This window comes from Eublepharis macularius, chromosome 5 (genome assembly GCF_028583425.1).
Source record: "Eublepharis macularius isolate TG4126 chromosome 5, MPM_Emac_v1.0, whole genome shotgun sequence".
In the NCBI taxonomy this organism is placed as follows: Eukaryota; Metazoa; Chordata; class Lepidosauria; order Squamata; family Eublepharidae; genus Eublepharis; species Eublepharis macularius.
Window position 1 is genome coordinate 69,090,887 of NC_072794.1, and position 16,861 is coordinate 69,107,747.

General features: G+C 44.2%; 1 protein-coding gene across 3 annotated transcripts in view; it reads left to right on the plus strand.

Moving 5' to 3' along the window:
* The window catches only part of ERICH3 (glutamate rich 3), a 91,768-nt gene that overhangs the window by 44,219 nt on the left and 30,688 nt on the right, over positions 1-16,861 (plus strand). For 2 of the 3 annotated variants that reach the window (XM_054981205.1, XM_054981206.1), the window contains exons 11-12: positions 2,341-2,577; positions 5,220-5,318. In XM_054981205.1, coding sequence (XP_054837180.1) covers positions 2,341-2,577; positions 5,220-5,318 — 336 coding nt within the window. The remainder of the gene's footprint in view (positions 1-2,340; positions 2,578-5,219; positions 5,319-16,861) is intronic. The other variant, XM_054981207.1, reaches the window with a different exon arrangement.

The window sequence follows — 16,861 nt, forward strand, 5'->3', positions numbered from 1 at the left end:
TGCTGGTTTGGTTCACATCCTGTTGTAAGTCATAAACTGGGAGCTGATTTTTGATGACTGTTTTGACCATTCATCAACCTGTTCATGGCTGTTGGGCAGATTGCTTCACTGTATTGTTTCCCAACCATGCAGTATTGTGCAATTGGCTTTTTGTGCATGCACATTCTCACACAGCCCAAGTAAGTTATTCTCCACTCCCGCCCCCGATCTTTGTTGCTTGACTGCTCTGCTCAGCCGGCAATTGTTTAACAGAAAATTAAATCAGTCACAAGTCATATAAATCAGTTATAACTTAATGCTGTGTTTTAATAAAATATTACCCTTCAGTGTTTGTCTAAGTAATCCCTAATGCCAGTAATGTTTGCTGATTGGTTTGAATGGTAGCATCTTTGCATGTTTTCATTTTTTAAAAACCTGATGCAAACCTGTTTGGCAGTCATTTATGGATAATCAACATCTTTGAACACGGTAAGTTCAACTGTTAAACATGTTCATCGTGAAATTCACAGCTTCCCTAATAATAGCTAAAACCATCCCAAAATACAGAGATTGTATCTAATCACTGTTCTGCTGGTGAAAGAGAGAGGATCTTCCCTGATTCTCCCTCCAACTGTCCAACCTCTGTGGATTTTTGTGAGGGTCTCTCTTCTCTTATGAAAACCCTTTCAGTAGACATTGACTAGCTTCTGCCAGAACAGCAATAGAATACAATAATACACCAAAGGATAGAGTCTGAAAAGCATGCATAGCAATGTACATGGAGTTTTACAGAGCTTGGTAAGCAAACGAGACAGGTACATGTTCCACAGAAGTTATAGCTGAAATGTCAATAGATGAAGGAAATGGCAGGAACAGTAAGAAGCAATTCAGAAAAAAGAGGAATAAATGACAAAGGTAATATGGGATGACTAAAATTCCACTCCAGATCTTCTTGATCGCTTGTTGTAAGCTATTAGTCTTCAGATTGTATCATTTGTAAATGAAACTTTTTGGAATGAGTTTACTATTTTCATATTAAGGATTCATACGATGAATTAATCCCAAATGCATGCTGTTAGACATGGTACAGTTTAAAAAAATTGTTAAGGGCACTGAACAGATCTGGGCTGCTCCTAAAGAGCAAAAAGTACTCCTTCATAAGAAAATCCTAGCCCCCATCTGCCCCTCTTTCCATTTTTGTTTCTTATGTAATGTGAAGCTTTTGCAAGTTTTCTTTACCTAAATACAGTATTTTTTCTACTCCTGTAATTTATTTTTATTGCAGTTCCCTCATTAGTTACCAGCTGTACACTTTTCTTTAATCTCCTCCTCCTGGAGATGGACACCTCTCAAATAATTACCTGTGGCGAAGGCCTCACTGTCCCAGATGTAGCTGGAACTTCAATCAATACAATCAAATTTACTTACTACTTAAGTCCCACTGTACAGATAATTGTTTATTTGCCTAATTGGTTCCACATGAGATGTGCTTTCCCTTTTCTCCTTGGCACTTTGTCATTTGAACATGGAGGAAAAGTGGGTAGGAAACAAAAGGGGTGAACAATTAAGCTTGAGAGGTGAGGGAAAGTGGTCACAAGGGAAAGCTGGAATGTGTCTACTCTGACAGCATCTCTTTCCATGAGAAGATTTGGTTGCAAGGTTGGTAAAATGCAGGCTGATGGAAACACTTTTGACTGTAGGATCAATTCACTTTCCAGTTTATGGAAATATAATTAATCCATTTACAAAGGGCCTTCTCTTATGCTGAGCTGGGCATCTGATTTGGCAAAGAGGTCACCTTTAAAAAAGGGTCAAAATTGGACAGCCTTAGATAAATTGTATAACACACATAATTATAACTGGAATATAAAAATATCTATAGAGCGAATACCAGGACATGCTGTAGGATACATATTATGAGTTGCACATAATATTCTTGATCTTTTGTGGAGTTTCCTTTATTTAAAACAGGGTTCATGCTATGTTTAGAATGTCTCTTTCTAGCTTAGACTTCCAAGTTACCCCTTCTGTTGTTAGCACTGTTTGTTTAAAATTATGGGAACCTTCTTTAAAACCTTATCCTAAGATGATACCTGCCACAATGAAGGACTGGTATTATGTGATGTTTTTAGAGGTAACAGTGTCATTATGAGTTTCAGTTCATAGCCCAGCATGTTAACTTTATTGTTTGATGATTTTTTTCCTTGAGGAAGCAGAGGGAGAATGAGAGAGAGAGAGAAAGAGAGTCAAATGTGGAGGAAAACAAAGGCTAATGGACGTGACCTCTTTTGGGTTAATGAGAACTTTCAATAGTATGCATTCCATTTTCTACCTCACAGTACAGTTGTCCTTTTATTTCAGCATATGATGAAGATTTTGAAGCAGATGAAGAGAAATCAGATGAGAAAGTTAATGAAGAAGGACGGGTGGATGATCAAATGAATGGAATGTCAAAGTCACCCTCAGATGATGAAAAAGATAATTTAGACCATGAAAAGGAGAGTAAGAACTCATCACAGAAAGCTTTGCAGGCTTCTGACAGTGAACGAGATGAAAGTGATGGATCCTTGGAGAGTGACTTGGAAGAGGATAAACAAGGTTAGATGTTTTCCTTAAAGTGGCATAGAGTGGAGGCCCTAATGTATGCTTAACTTGTTACATATGGTCTGTAATGGGTTATCTATTTGGTGGTTCACATTCAAGTGCCCATTAAATTAGATTGCCAAATTGATGCAGAATGTGCCACTCAGCACAAAATAGTCACAGTATTCTAAGCTCATACCTAAAATATTTCTAGCTTGGATCCTAAAGCTTCTTTTAGCTATCCTTACTTACTGCCTGAGGACAGCCAGATCTGCAGCTGCAAGAGAAAAGGGGAGGAAAATGGGGGAGAAAATGTAAAATTAACCCTCCTTTTGCAGGTGGGCTTTTTGGAAGAGCTTTCACCCTTACTGCAGAGCCATTAAACCAGATTTTGTACATTAATAGGCATTCTGAGATAGGGCAAAACAGAGAAATGTTGCATGAGCCCTGGATGCTTCTTTGTGTAGAGGAAAATGGATCAAAAATGTCCTCCTGTTCCCAAACTGATCTGGCTGTGGGGAGGGAGAAGGGATCACAGACACACAACTGGTATTAGCAGCTTGTTCCATCACCCTCACACAGTACATAAATATCTTGTACTGCTTCTTTTTTTTAATAATGGTAATTATTAGGGATGGGCACGAACCAGGAAAATTCCAAACCGTACTGTTCATGGTTCGTTATGTTTCACAAACCACGGACTTTCACAAACTTGCCCAGGTTCACGAACCGGTTCGTTCAGTTTGTGAAAATGTCATTTCCAGGTCAGCAGAAGGTCTACAGAGAGCCCATCCCCTCATTGCCTAGGAAACTGATTGCTTGGCGCCAAGCTGTCTCCAACGATGAACCAAAATACAAACCAAATGAATCTGGCAAAAATTTGTCATGGTTCATTAGAAATGAGCTCCCATGAACTGCCAGTTCGTGAACCACAAACTAGCCCAGTTTGTGATGAACTTTGGTTTGTATTTTGGTTCAGGCCTGCCTCTAGTAATTATTAGACATAGCTTAATGAAGTTTTTGGATATTACTAGAGCAATCCTAAGCAGGACCATTCAGAATCCTAGTCAAATCTATACATCAGGGCTTGCTCTCAGGGAATTGTTTTTAGGATTGTAAAGTGTTCTTAGGATTGCAGTCTTCTCTCATGTTTATATAGACAAAGAAATCAGGAACAAGTCTTGAGGCTGGTGTGCACCTTCCCTTTGCCCTTCCTTCAACTCAGAAAGTAGATTGCCACACAAGAACCTATGCTTTTTTCAATGTGAGGCCTCCCTCATCCCTTGGTATAGATCTCTGTGCAACTTTCTTAAGGGAGTTACAAATCATCACTACCAGCTAACTGCAGACTGCTAAGGGGACAGAAATTGCTTGTTTGTAAACTAACTTGGATCCTTGATGTTGTTCCCCTCATGCTTCCCTTTGATCATTGTGGAGGCTTTCTTCCACTGCAGTGCTTGCTTTTGCTGCTGCTAGCACTTCTGCATGCACAAAATCAATCTTTTTCAAGGAGCCCTTAACTGATGCAGTGGAAGAAAGGCTCCACAGTAGCTGGAGAGAAGTGTGAGGGGAATGATCCAAGCCATACTGACCATGTTTTGCACTGGGCAAAATGAGAAACAATTCACATATTACAGTAATCCATTAACCTCTTCTTTTGTATACGAGTTGCATGAGTAGTAGATTGCTCACATGAGTAGTACAACTATGCTGTCCGTATTATTCTGTGGGTTGCTAGTGTACTCTTACGCTGCTTATGTTACTCACAATGGATGAAGCAAAGAAATGGTGGAAATGGCCAGTCAGCTACAACGTGAGAAGCGGCCCTATGTTATAAAAGGCAACTTTTGTAATGAAAAACTCATATTAAAATTTTTTTGCATGATAGCCAGTAGGTGTCACTTTTGCATTGTAAAATGCCAGGCACTGCAAAGGAATACTATACCGGTGAGAATAGGTAGCAGCAATATTAACAATAGGTCTGCCTGTTCTTCTGTGTTCTCTGTTGAACATAACTTGCAGCACAAAGCCAAACTAAGCATTATCTGGGTAAAGATTTCAGCCTTTCTCCATTGAAGCCTGATGTGCTCACAGTCTCAGGGTTACAGACTTGCAATCCTGGGCCTTTTGGGTTCCAAAGAGGGGACAAAAGCTTGGAGTGATGAACCCTTGATGATTAGGAGCTCAAGGAGATTAAAATGATGTGGAATAATTTTCAGGTGCATAAATAACATTTTTGGTAACCTCTATCTTCTCCAGTCAGCATAACTGACAGAGATAATTCTTTGCCTTATGCATTTTGAGCTGCACACCTTCATAAATAATCTAATGGGAAGCATGTATCTCATTTCTCATTTATTAATACAAATGGTGGAAGGGGTCCAGAACTGGGTATGCTTGCAAAATAAGTGACGTTGCCAGAGTTTTGATTCTTCGTTGGTGCAGAGCTGATTTCTTCCTCTTTGTTTTCCATCCTGCTGTTTCTTTTGATATTGGTGCAGCTGGTGCTTGTCAGACTGCAACACGCATTTCCCATTTACTGCTCCCCTAAAGTCAGCCCACTGAAATTTCCTCCCCTTTTGACAGTTCTGGTAGGAGGGCTCTTTCCTCAAGCTAAATGTAAACATTGCCTTTATGTTTTTGTTTTTGTTGCAAAGGTAAAGCAGCTGATTTGGAAATGGTCGCAGCTGCAAGAAAGATTCAGTCATTTTATAGGAAGCACAAAGGTCTACAGCAAACTCAGAAAGTCCAGCCAGGTTTGCATTTGGTTTTCTTGGGGGAATCTTGATAATCAGCTTGCAGCTTTGTTAATCATTAACAGAATTTTTTTATATATATATAAAAAATCTGATGTTGTATCTCAAGCTTGGGAAATCAAGCTTGGGATAATGTGTGATTTGCACCTTATGCCCCCTAAATCAATGGATTTTTTTTTGTTCATGATCAGACCTGTCTAGGCATGCCTGCTATAAGTCTGACAGATCATCATATTTGGAGTTTAGGGATGGGTTGTTTTGCCCTTCTAGCAAAATTAACTAGTAATCCTAAGGATGGTTTACATTTGCCTGAACATGTGAAATGGATCACTTACTTGAGTGTTTTTTCCCTTCTATGTAGGTGTCTTTCTGAAGTTCCCTTACTCTCTGTTGGGGCACACTTTGCTTTGGATGGTGCAGGTAGCACTCAAGCTACAAAAGATGAACTACATGAGAAGGAGCACAAGAAGGGAGTCGCAATGTTAGCCAGGAAGCTGAGTTTTAAAAGAGATTGGAAGGCTTTGTCAATTTCCCCTTTCTACAGAGGCTAAGATTCTACAGAGGCAGAGATTGCTGCTCAGAGGGTTTGTTAATTTCCTCTGTGTCTCCTGAAGGCTCTGTCAGTTTCATCTCCCCTTCTAAGAGGCTAAGAGGAAATAAACAAATATGAGCAGGGATCTCCCTGGCTCTGTAAAGAGGAGAAATTAACAAAGCCTTCTGATCTCTTTTAAAAGTCAGCTTCCTGGCTAACATTGCGACTCCTTTCACGTGCTCCTCCTCGTGTAATTCATCTTGTGTAGCTTGGCTCTCAGTGGTAGCTAGATTGTCTGGCTTTGTGTAGGCGGGCTGTCTTGGATGCCTTTTGGGTTTCACCTACTGTCTGATTCTGTTTTGCATAATTTACTTGCTTGTGATCAGCCTTTGTTTTCACTTGTGTCATTATGTTTTACTCAGATGAATATTACAAAATGCAGTTTAATTTGCACAAATAGCCAGTCAGAGCCATTAGGAAACAATGATGGGCCATCTTTATACAATGTTAAATTGACGTGTAGCTGTTACATAGTCAACTATATGTTCATCATTAGTCTTCAGTGCAGTCCCACATTGGGACTGTGCAAATGCAGACCAGCAACCAGAAAGATTTACAAGCTCTCTAATGCTAGGGGGCACTCCCTCCTGGCAACATGCATGAGCAAAGCATTCCCACTGAAATTTGGTGTGGCTGGGCAGAGCTACCCCTCTTCCCTCAGTTCCTTTCTTGCTGCCACTTAGAAAGGTTCTTTCTGTCTCTCTCACTTCTCTTGAGTTTCTCCTTCTATCTCCTTCAAACCGTGTTTTGGATTGAAGCTTAGACTCCACAATGTCTACGTCCTCTCAGAAGGCACTATTCAAAGAGTGTTCCCGATGCAAGACCAAGATGCTGCACTCAGACGAACACGACCTCTGCTTACTCTGCCTGGGCGAGAGCCATAATGTTGGGGCTTGCCAACACCAAGTGCTTCACGCCTAAGGCTAGGCATGATAGGGCTGCACACTTACAGGCAACTTTATGAAAACGTCCCTGACAGGCTCTGACAGGCCAGCTACAACTCTACCAGCCGAGCGGGACCTGAAACAGTGATGTGAGCAAAACCCTTCAACCTTGAGAGCATGCATCCCAGATCTGAAGTGGAACTGACCATAGGTTCCAGCAACTGCTCTGAAGACTGATGCTTCAGTGCCGTGTTCAGTTCTATCAAAGTGCATGAAGTTGGAACCCAAGAAGTGCTGGTCCCTGGATTGGGGAGAATGCGCGACTTTAGAACCTCCAGCAAAAGAATCGAAGGCTAAGACGAAACACCTTCAGAAATTAGCCTCAGCACCTTGGCATTGACATCATCACTCTTCTTCTTCTACTCCTTCCATCATCACTGAGGAAGAACTCTTACAAGCACCTGCAACACCTTCCCCTCCATTTACTCCCTTCCTGCATCAGGATGAGGAGGAGATGAGTCCCACTGAGGAATTTCAACCAGCTTTTTCACCAGATCCAAGCTTGATTCCATGTCCTCCACTGCTGACAACTGCAGTCACTCCTGCGCTGGACCAGACCTGTTAACCTGCTCCAGCATGGAGCCTACCACCTGGGACTCAGACCTCTCTCACTACCCCCTGACCACTGAGTATGATCTTTCCTCAGGTCCCAAATTGGCAGGACTTCCTCACCTGACCCCAGGCCACTTCTCTCAATGTCGGTTCCACCTTTGGTTCTGACAGGACCAGCTCCATGCAACATTGGTTCCAGTGCCACTGGGTCCAACAGTCTCTTCCATCAGATCCCATTGGTTCTGTGCCTGTTCACCACCTCTCTCCAACTCTGATGATGGGGAAGAAGTTGGCTCCCGCTGATCTGATGCCATTTCAGATCTAGCCTTGGACCCATCTCTGGAAGAAACTGTGGGTGACACTTCATCTTCTTCTCCAGTGGAAGATACTTGATAGTTTGCTGAGCAGATACTCAGAATGGCATGTACATTTGACATTGACATCTCTTCCGCAACACCAATGCCTTAGAGTAAGGTACTTCTGGTGCTTTATAGTAACTCACCTGCCTCTGTAGCCTTCCCACCCGTGGAGGACTTTCTTGATATTGCACATGGAGTTGGGGAGAAACCAGCATTGTCACCTGCTACCTCCCGCAAGAATGAGAACTTTTACAAACTCCAACAAAAGGACTGTGCATTTCTCTTTACTCATTCAAGCCCATATTCCCTTGTCACAGAGGAAATCCAATCTAGACACTGTTTGGGGTCCCACTCGTCCCCAGTGGACAAAGAAGGATGCAAACTGGATGCCCTGGAATGCAAAATCTACTCCTCAACAGCTCTGGAATTCCACATTGCAAACTATCAAGCTATAATGGGCTCATACAACTTATTTCTTTAGGACCGCTTGTCAAATTACACACAAACTTTACCTGAAGAATGGAGAGCTCTCATCCGAGCACTCCAGAGCAAAGCCACGAGACTTACTAAACAACAAATGTCTGTGGGGAAACATACCGCAGATTGCTCAGCCAGAGCCATGGCTTCTGCCATAGTCCTCAGATGCCACTCCTGGCTCCACTCCACTGCCTTGCCCCAGAAGAAGTGCAATACAATCGAGGACTTCTCCTTTGAGGGCTCCTTTTTATTCTCCGAACGCATGGATGAGTCCTTTCAACAAATGAAGAAGAATCAGCAGACAGCATGCTTCCTGGGAGTTATTGCCCCTCAGCAGCAGCAACAACACCAGCAGCACTACGCATTCAAACATTGCTACCAGAATCACCCATCGTACCAACAATGCTCTAGGTACACTTATCAGCCTTACCAACAGAGGAGTTACTCCAACTACCCCTGTATGGGAATGAAGAGCCCTAGCAAACCTAGATCCAGACATCCTCATCTGGGATACCCAAAATCAAGCCAAGGGCAAAAGCTGTTGTTCTGACTAAGCACCCCCACAACCTTTACAACCCTTCTTGTTCAGGGACAGGTTGACTCCCTTCCATAGTTCCTGGGCATTATGGCTACCATCTGCATTTTATAGAATTGCTGCAGTTATCCCCATTATTCCCCCATTATTGAAGAACTCTTCTCCAAGGGTGCCATTTAGAGGATCTCAACGACAGATTCCCCACTTGATTTCTTTTCCAGATATTTTTGGTGGAAAAGAAGGATGGGTTGGGGGGCACACTGTGGGGACATCTTGATACAGGGAGCATGGTCACATTCTGAACGTTCTGTGCATATCAACGTATTAGAATCAAGAGCAATCTGTTACTCCCTTGCTTCTTTTGCAGATCTTCTCCGCAGCAAGAGGGTACAGGTCCGCATGGACAACATGACTGCCCTCTATTATCTCAGCAAGCAAGGAGGAATGGCCTCACTGACCCTCTGTTCTGAGGCAATGGAACTATGGTACTGGGCAATTCGAAACAAATTTTTCCCCCAGACTGTACATATATTGGGAACCAGAAACAGCAAGGCAGACTCCTTGAGCAGAGTATACAAACCACACCACGAATGGTCTATCAACCCCACATATTTACACCATATTTCCAAGAATGGGGGATGCCCAACATAGACCTTTTTGTGACCTCAGAAAATTCCATGGACGAGGCATTTTGTTCAGTAGTGGACACAGACTTGAGATCCCTTGGAGACACCTTCCAGATTCCCTGGGACCAAGGCTCTTCTATGCCTTCCCATCAAACCCTTAATTCCCAGTGTATTGGCCAGAATCCAACATTTCAGAACTCACTGCATCCTGGTTACTCACTTCTGGTCACACAGGGACTGGTTCCCATCACTGTGGGAGATGTCCCGGAGCTCATACATTCACCAGACATACTAGATTTCATCCACAGAGGCCAAATACTCCACCACAATGTGGCCATCCTCAAACTCATGGCCTGGTTTCTGCTCCCAGTACCTCCCCTTTCTCCAAGGAAGTAACTCAAATCATTTTAAACACTTGCAAACCTTCAACAAGATCCTCCTACGGCCACAAGTGGGCCTGCTTTTCCACATGGGGAACACACACCACCTTCTCTCCCTTTTCCTGACCACTCGCACTCATCTCTGAATACTTGCTATCGCTTCTGAAGAAAGGTCTAACAGCTTCCTCAGTCAAGGTTCGCCTCATGGCTGTTTCCGCATTTTATGAGACCATTGACAGCAAGACAGTATTCTCACACCAGGCTTCTAAGCAATTTCTGAAAGGGGTGACAAACACCTTCCCACCTAGGAGACCTCCTTTACCCCAATGGAGTCTTTACTTTTAGGACAACTCATGCTAGCACCTTTTGAACCACTATCCCACGGTGACCTTAATTTGTTCTCCTGGAAGGTCGCCCTTTTAGTAGCTATCACTTCTCTAAGGAGGGTGGGTGAGCTAGTGGCCCTCCACATAGACCTTCTTTTCTTACAATTTTTTGATGAGAAAGTAATCCTGTACCCCAGCTTAGAATTCTTGCCTAAAGTAGTTTCGAAGTTTCACTTGCAACAAAAAGCCATATTTCCAGTACTCTTCCCCAGCCTGTCATCTGATCTGGAACGTACACTCACCAAATTAGATTTTAAGAGGGCACTCTTATATTATATCCATAGAACAAAACCATTTAGGAAGTCTATGGCCCTATTCGTATGCTATTCAGGTCCCCGCAAAGGTCTTCCAGTAGCCAACTAGTCTCTCTTGAGGTGGATTGTGGTGGCTATCAGACGTTGTTACTCTTTGGCCAAGGTTCCCTGCCTGGTGACCATCAAAGCACACTCTACTAGGGCGTAATTGTTGTCAGCTGCATTCCTTCAAGGAACCTCGCTGCAGGAAATTTGCTAAGCTGCTACTTGGTCATCAGCAGACACTTTCATTTGACACTACAATGTTCACGCCAGGAAGGATGTTGCAATAGGGATGGCTTTCCTACACCATCCTAATCATCTCACACCCTCTTCCACTGATGAGTAGCTTGCTACACTGCCAGTGTGGGACTGCACTGAAGACCGGTGACTAAAACAATGTTGCATTTACCTGTAACTGTTATTCGTCTTGGTCTTGATGCCAGCACACATTCCCTCCCACCTACCCCAATGTGAGACATTCAGAAGAACTGAGGGAAGGGGGGTTACTCTGCCCAGCAATACTGCAATTCGGCGGGAACACTCCACTCTTGCGTGTGGCTGGGAGGGAGAGCCCCGAAGTGTTAGAGAGCTTGTAAATCTTTCCGACGGCTGGCCTGCACCTGTGTAGTCCCAATGTGTGCCTGCACGAAGACCTAGACCAACAACAGTTACTGGTAAGTGCAACACTGTTCTTTCTTCTACTGCTCCTACACTGAAGAAACATGAGAAGCCAAGGCGACTCCTTACAATGTGGTTTTGCAGTTTATGTGAAGAAGAAAAGAAGACATACAGAGGAGTTGTATCTTTTAGCATAAAAGCAAGTACATGCTAGGTTACTAAAATGTACTTGTGATCCTAAATCCTTTTCAGATAGTAACTAACATGCAGGAATGCCTTTTTTCTCATCTACCTGATTATTTAGACTTAAGCCTTAACCATAACAATATATACTTACATATTTATTGATTTTATTTAATTTATTGAGTTCTAACATTTAGTAACCATAAGCAGAAACTGATTTTGAGCTTGTATGCATTGTCAGATACCTGAAATCTTCAAAACGGGGTTCTTACAATATATGTTGGCACTCCATTGGAAGTAGTTCAATGTTATACAGAACAGCATATTCCAGTTGCACATGGCAAAGCTTAAGGACTTAAAAGAGCTCTGCTAGGTCAGCCCAAGGGCCAAGTGGGTCAGCATCCTATTTCCTGCGGATGTTTTACAAAATCCAAATTTGGCTTCTTTTGATCTATACTGGCACAACACTCACTAATTTGCATGACAGTAGGCAAATGCTTGACACTGTCCATTGATTAGTGTCAAGAAGGAGAACAATAGCCCACTGCCTTCCTAGATGAACATGAAATCTGTTCCAAAGTTTAAACGCAAGACCATACTTATAAATAAAGCAGATTATGGAGACCATGTTTATGTTGTAGTCATATTTCTGGTTCAAGCAAATAAGTATTGTTCATGTTTTCTTTAACTCATAAATTATTTGGGTTTATTTATTTACTTTATTTTATATCCTGCCTTTCTCCCCAGTGGGGACGCAAAGCAGCTTACATCATTCTCCACTCCTCCATTTTACACTCACAACAACCCTGTGAGGTAGGTTAGATGGACTGTGTGTGACTGGCCCAAGGACATGCAGTAAGCTTCCATGGCAGCATGGGATTCGAATCTGGGTCTCTCAGATCCTAGTCTGATGTTCTAACTATATCACATTGGTATGTAGGGTTGGCCGGTTCCCCTCCTCCTGCCCAGGGGCAGGAGGTTTGAGGCCTGGCACCTACCTTGCCTTCTTCCCTTTGCAGGTGCACTGCTGGCCTGTGCGATGATGTCACTTCCAGGAAGTGACGTCATCACACAGGCTGCCCTGGGAGCACTTCTGTGCTCTAAAGAGGGGCAATTTGGACCCAATCTGGGCTTGATTTGGGTTTATTTGGCTCAGATTATGCTGCTGTGGAGCATGGGAGCACTGCTGCTCTCTGTAGCGAACCGATTCGGGCCCGATCCGGACCGATTTGGGCTGTTTCAGCCCAGATTGGGCTGCTGCGCATTACGGGAGCACTGTTGCACTGTCCTCCTGATCCAGGCCTGATCTGGACAGTTGCGGCACACGGGAGTGCACCGTGCCATCCAGGAGTGCTGCCAGAGGCATGTTCCCCAGCCTTCCCCCTGTCAGAGCTGTGGCTAGATAATGTCCTTACTCCAGACTACCTTCTGCAATCAGACAAAAGCCCGTTGTTTTCAAAAGTTTACTGAAGAAAGAGTGCATTATAGTCCACGAGCCTGAATACAATATTCAGGATGGTACATGTGAATTGTTACCAATGACAGGCAAAGCATAAGGTACAAAGTAACAGATCCCAGCAGGCCCAACCTCCCCCCATAGTTCTCATAACAATCCCTTTGAAGCTTGGAAAGCGAAAGTCCTTCGAGGCTGGAACAGCGGTAGCCAAAACATTCCTCTTCTGGAGATAGCTGCGTGGGAACGTCCTGGTACCTGGGAAGAAAGCACTCATAATACTGAAAGGATTAAAATGGAGTCTCTTTGGTATTCGTATACCTGAACATAGCATAGCATATTCTAAACATGACATTCTGCCCCCTCTAAGATGCCCCCCCCCCAGGTCTATGAGGGTAACGTTTATGGAATGCCCTCACAAGTCTAGGAGCATGTACATGCACAGAGCTCACCCACTCATCAAACTCAGAGTCAAAGTCTTTCCAGCGAATGAGGTAAAAGAGCTGGTTTCGTTTCATTTTAGAGTCCAAAATTTGCTGCACTTCGTAATGGGTCTGATCATCAATTAGAGTTGGAATAGGAGGGGCACGGGTGTGCCATTGGTCTGCTGGAGGAGCTCGTTTCAGCAAGCTGACATGGAAAGTATCATGAACGTAGCGTAAATTTTTCGGTAAATCTAGGGCAACAGTCACTTTGTTTATTACTTTACGAACAGGAAAAGGTCCTAAATATTTCAGAGCTAATTTGCGGCTGGTTTGGGTTACTTTCAATTTTTTGTGGAAAGGTAGACAAGATCACCAGGCTGTAATTCCCATTCAGCCGCACGGTGGCGGTCGGCGTATTTTTTGTAATCCTGTTTGGCTTTGTCAAGGTGTTTTTTAATTTGAGTCCATTGTTGAGCCGCTTCCCCCCACAATTCTGTGACGTCTTGGGATGCTGTAGTCGGAGGAGGGAGCGCATCAAACGGGAAGGGCTTGAAGTGAAAGCCATAGACGACTTTGAAAGGAGTCTCCCCTGTGGAGGTGTGCACACTGTTATTGTAGGAGAATTCTGCCAGTGGGAGTAAATCAACCCAGTTGTCTTGCTGGAAATTAATATAACCGCGGAGGAATTGTTCTAGTATTTGATTAGTTTTTTCTGACTGTCCGTCAGTTTGCGGATGATGGCTTGAACTTAATCCTTGTTCAATACCCAGCATTTGTAAAAGCTCCCGCCAGAAGTTGGCAACGAATTGTCCGCCGCGATCCGAAATCACCTTTGATGGAAAAGAATGTATCTTTACAATGTGCTTTAGAAAGATATCAGCTAGTTTTCTAGCGGAAGGTATAGTGGTGCAAAGTATAAATAAAATGAGCTTGCTTGGAGAACAAATCCACTACGACTAAAATACAGTTGTGCCCCTTGGAGGGGGGTAAATCAGTAATGAAGTCCATAGCTATTATTTCCCACGGTCTGCTTGGCGTTTCTAAAGGCTGCAATAGTCCTGGTGGTTTGCCTTTGCGGGATTTGGCACTGAGACAAATGGGGCAAGACGCTACATATTGGGAAATGTCTTTGCGCATGCCCGGCCACCAAAATTGACGTTGCACTAAATGAAGCGTTTTTAAGTATCCATAGTGCCCTGCCGTTGGGGCATCGTGACAGCGTTGTAAAACTTCTTTTCTTAAACTTTTGGGTACATAGAAGCGGTCTCCCCAAAGCCATTCCCCTTGATTGGATTGTTGCAGTTTGTCTTTGGGCACGTCCCCCCCTCCTTTTCCACTTCAGCTTTCAGTTTTTGTCTCCACCCCTGATCGGGTTGAGGGGATTGGGTTGTGCGGCTGCGTGTGGTTACCACACCCCCTAATTGCATAGGCGAAAAGACGGTGTCAATTGTCTCCTCCCTTTTGCTTTTGTGCTGGGGCATGCGTGATAGAGCATCGGCCAGAAAGTTAGTTTTGCCCGGTAGAAAGTTTAACGTGAAATTGAATTTGGAAAAGTACTCCGCCCACCGCAGTTGCTTGGCATTTAGCCTGCGGGGGCTGTGTAGGGCCTCTAGATTCTTATGGTCCGTCCAAACCTCGAAAGGATGACGGGCTCCTTCTAACCAATGTCTCCAGGTAGTGAGAGCTGCTTTTACAGCAAAAGCCTCCTTTCCCCAAACATTCCAATTCCTTTCCGCTTCAGAAAACTTTCTGGAAAGGAAGGCACAGGGCTTGAGCTTCCCGTCCTCCCCCCGCTGCAACAGTACGCCTCCAATTGCAGTGTCGCTGGCGTCGACCTGCACTACAAAGGGGTAGTTTTCATCGGGGTGTTGTAGAACGGGTTCTGAAACAAACTGTGTTTTAAGGTGGTTGAATGCTGCTTGGCATTCTGGTGTCCAAGGAAATTTTGCACTTGGTTTTTTGGCTTGGTCCCCCTTGTCTTTGGTTTTTAACAGTTCGGTTAGAGGGAGTGTAATTTGAGCAAAGTTTGCAATGAATTCTCTATAAAAGTTGGCAAAGCCCAAAAAGGATTGCAGTTCTTTGCGGGTAGCGGGGGTTTGCCAATTTTGTACAGCTTGTATTTTGCCTGGGTCCATTTTCAAGCCATCTTGAGAGATGCAGTAGCCTAAGTAAGTGAGTTCTATTTTGTGGAACTCACATTTGGACAGCTTGATGGGCAGTTTGTTACACATTAGGGTGGTTAAGACCTTTTTTACAAGTTCCACATGTTCTTCTTCAGTTTCCGAATAGATTAAAACATCATCTAGGTACACCACCACGCCTTTGTATAAAAATTCATGTAGTACTTCATTGATCATGGACATGAAAACCGAGGGGGCCCCAGCCAGGCCAAATGGCATAACTAAGTACTGATACTGGCCGAGGGGCGTGTTAAAAGTGGTTTTCCATTCGTCCCCTGCTTTGATACGTACGTAGAAGTAAGCATCTTTCAAGTCCAATTTCGTAAAGATCTTACCTTGAGCCACGACGTTGAGTAGATCTCTGATGAGCGGGATGGGATAGGCGTTGCTGGAAGATACAGTGTTAAGTCCTCGAAAGTCCGTGCACAGTCTTAAGCCCCCGTCCTTCTTTTTGACGAAGAGCACTGGCGCAGCATGCGGACTGTTGGCAGGTCGAATAAATCCTCTTTGAAGATTGGTGTCGATGAACTTGCGGAGTTCTTCCCTTTCGTTAGGGCTCATGGGATATAGGCGACCCTTGGGCAGGGAGGCACCCGGTAAAATTTCCACAGCACAGTCCGTCCTCCTATGAGGAGGTAAAGTATTCGCTTCTTCTTCTGTGAACGCTTGGGTGTAAGCTCTGTATTGCTTGGGTATTTGGTTGATTTCTTCCTGGGTGAGGAGAGCAGGCTCAGTGATGGTAGGGTTGTTGCCCCAATTTTGATTCCAGCGATGACTTTTGCAAGCCTCATGGGTGAATGTGATGCTTCCCTCTGCCCAGTTGATGTAGGGGTTGTGATCGCATAGCCATCGGCTTCCCAGGATCAAGGGGTATTTGGCAGTGGCACTAATAACGAATGATCTTACTTCCCAATGTTGTCCCATGCCGGTTATGACCGGAGTGGTTTCGGTAGTGACTGGATTCATGTTAGTGCCATCCATTTGCTCAAAGATGACAGGCGTTTCCAATTCTTTGATAGGAAGTACTAATCCATTGACTAGGGCTGGTGCAATAATGTCTCTAGAGCAGCCCGAGTCTATCAGCGCTTGCACACGGATGTGCATTTTCCTGTCTGAGTTCACTAAAGTTACCGGTATGAAGAGTATGGACCCTTGGGGTCTGTTCGAAATAGGAACTGACTGAGGTTTGATCTGCCGTTTGGGTCCTTTTACGACAGATCCATCTCGTTTCCCGAGGCGGGACTCTCTGGATTCTCCTCTCCAGCTAGAGCGGTTGGATCATATTCCATAACTTCTTCCAGCTCTAACCCTCTTTCGGGAGGGTTCCTCCGAGGGGCTCCTCTGCCTCTTGCTGTTCGAGGAGCTGGTGTTGGGCGTGGTGGCGCTTGGTAGGCTGTGGGGGCTGGACGTTGTAGCGGGAGCAGAGGTCTTTGCACAGGCCGGTATGGGCATTGCGCCGCAAAATGACCACTTTGGCCACACTGCAGGCACAACCTTTGTTGCCATCTAGCATCTCTCGCTCCGCGAGTAGCATATC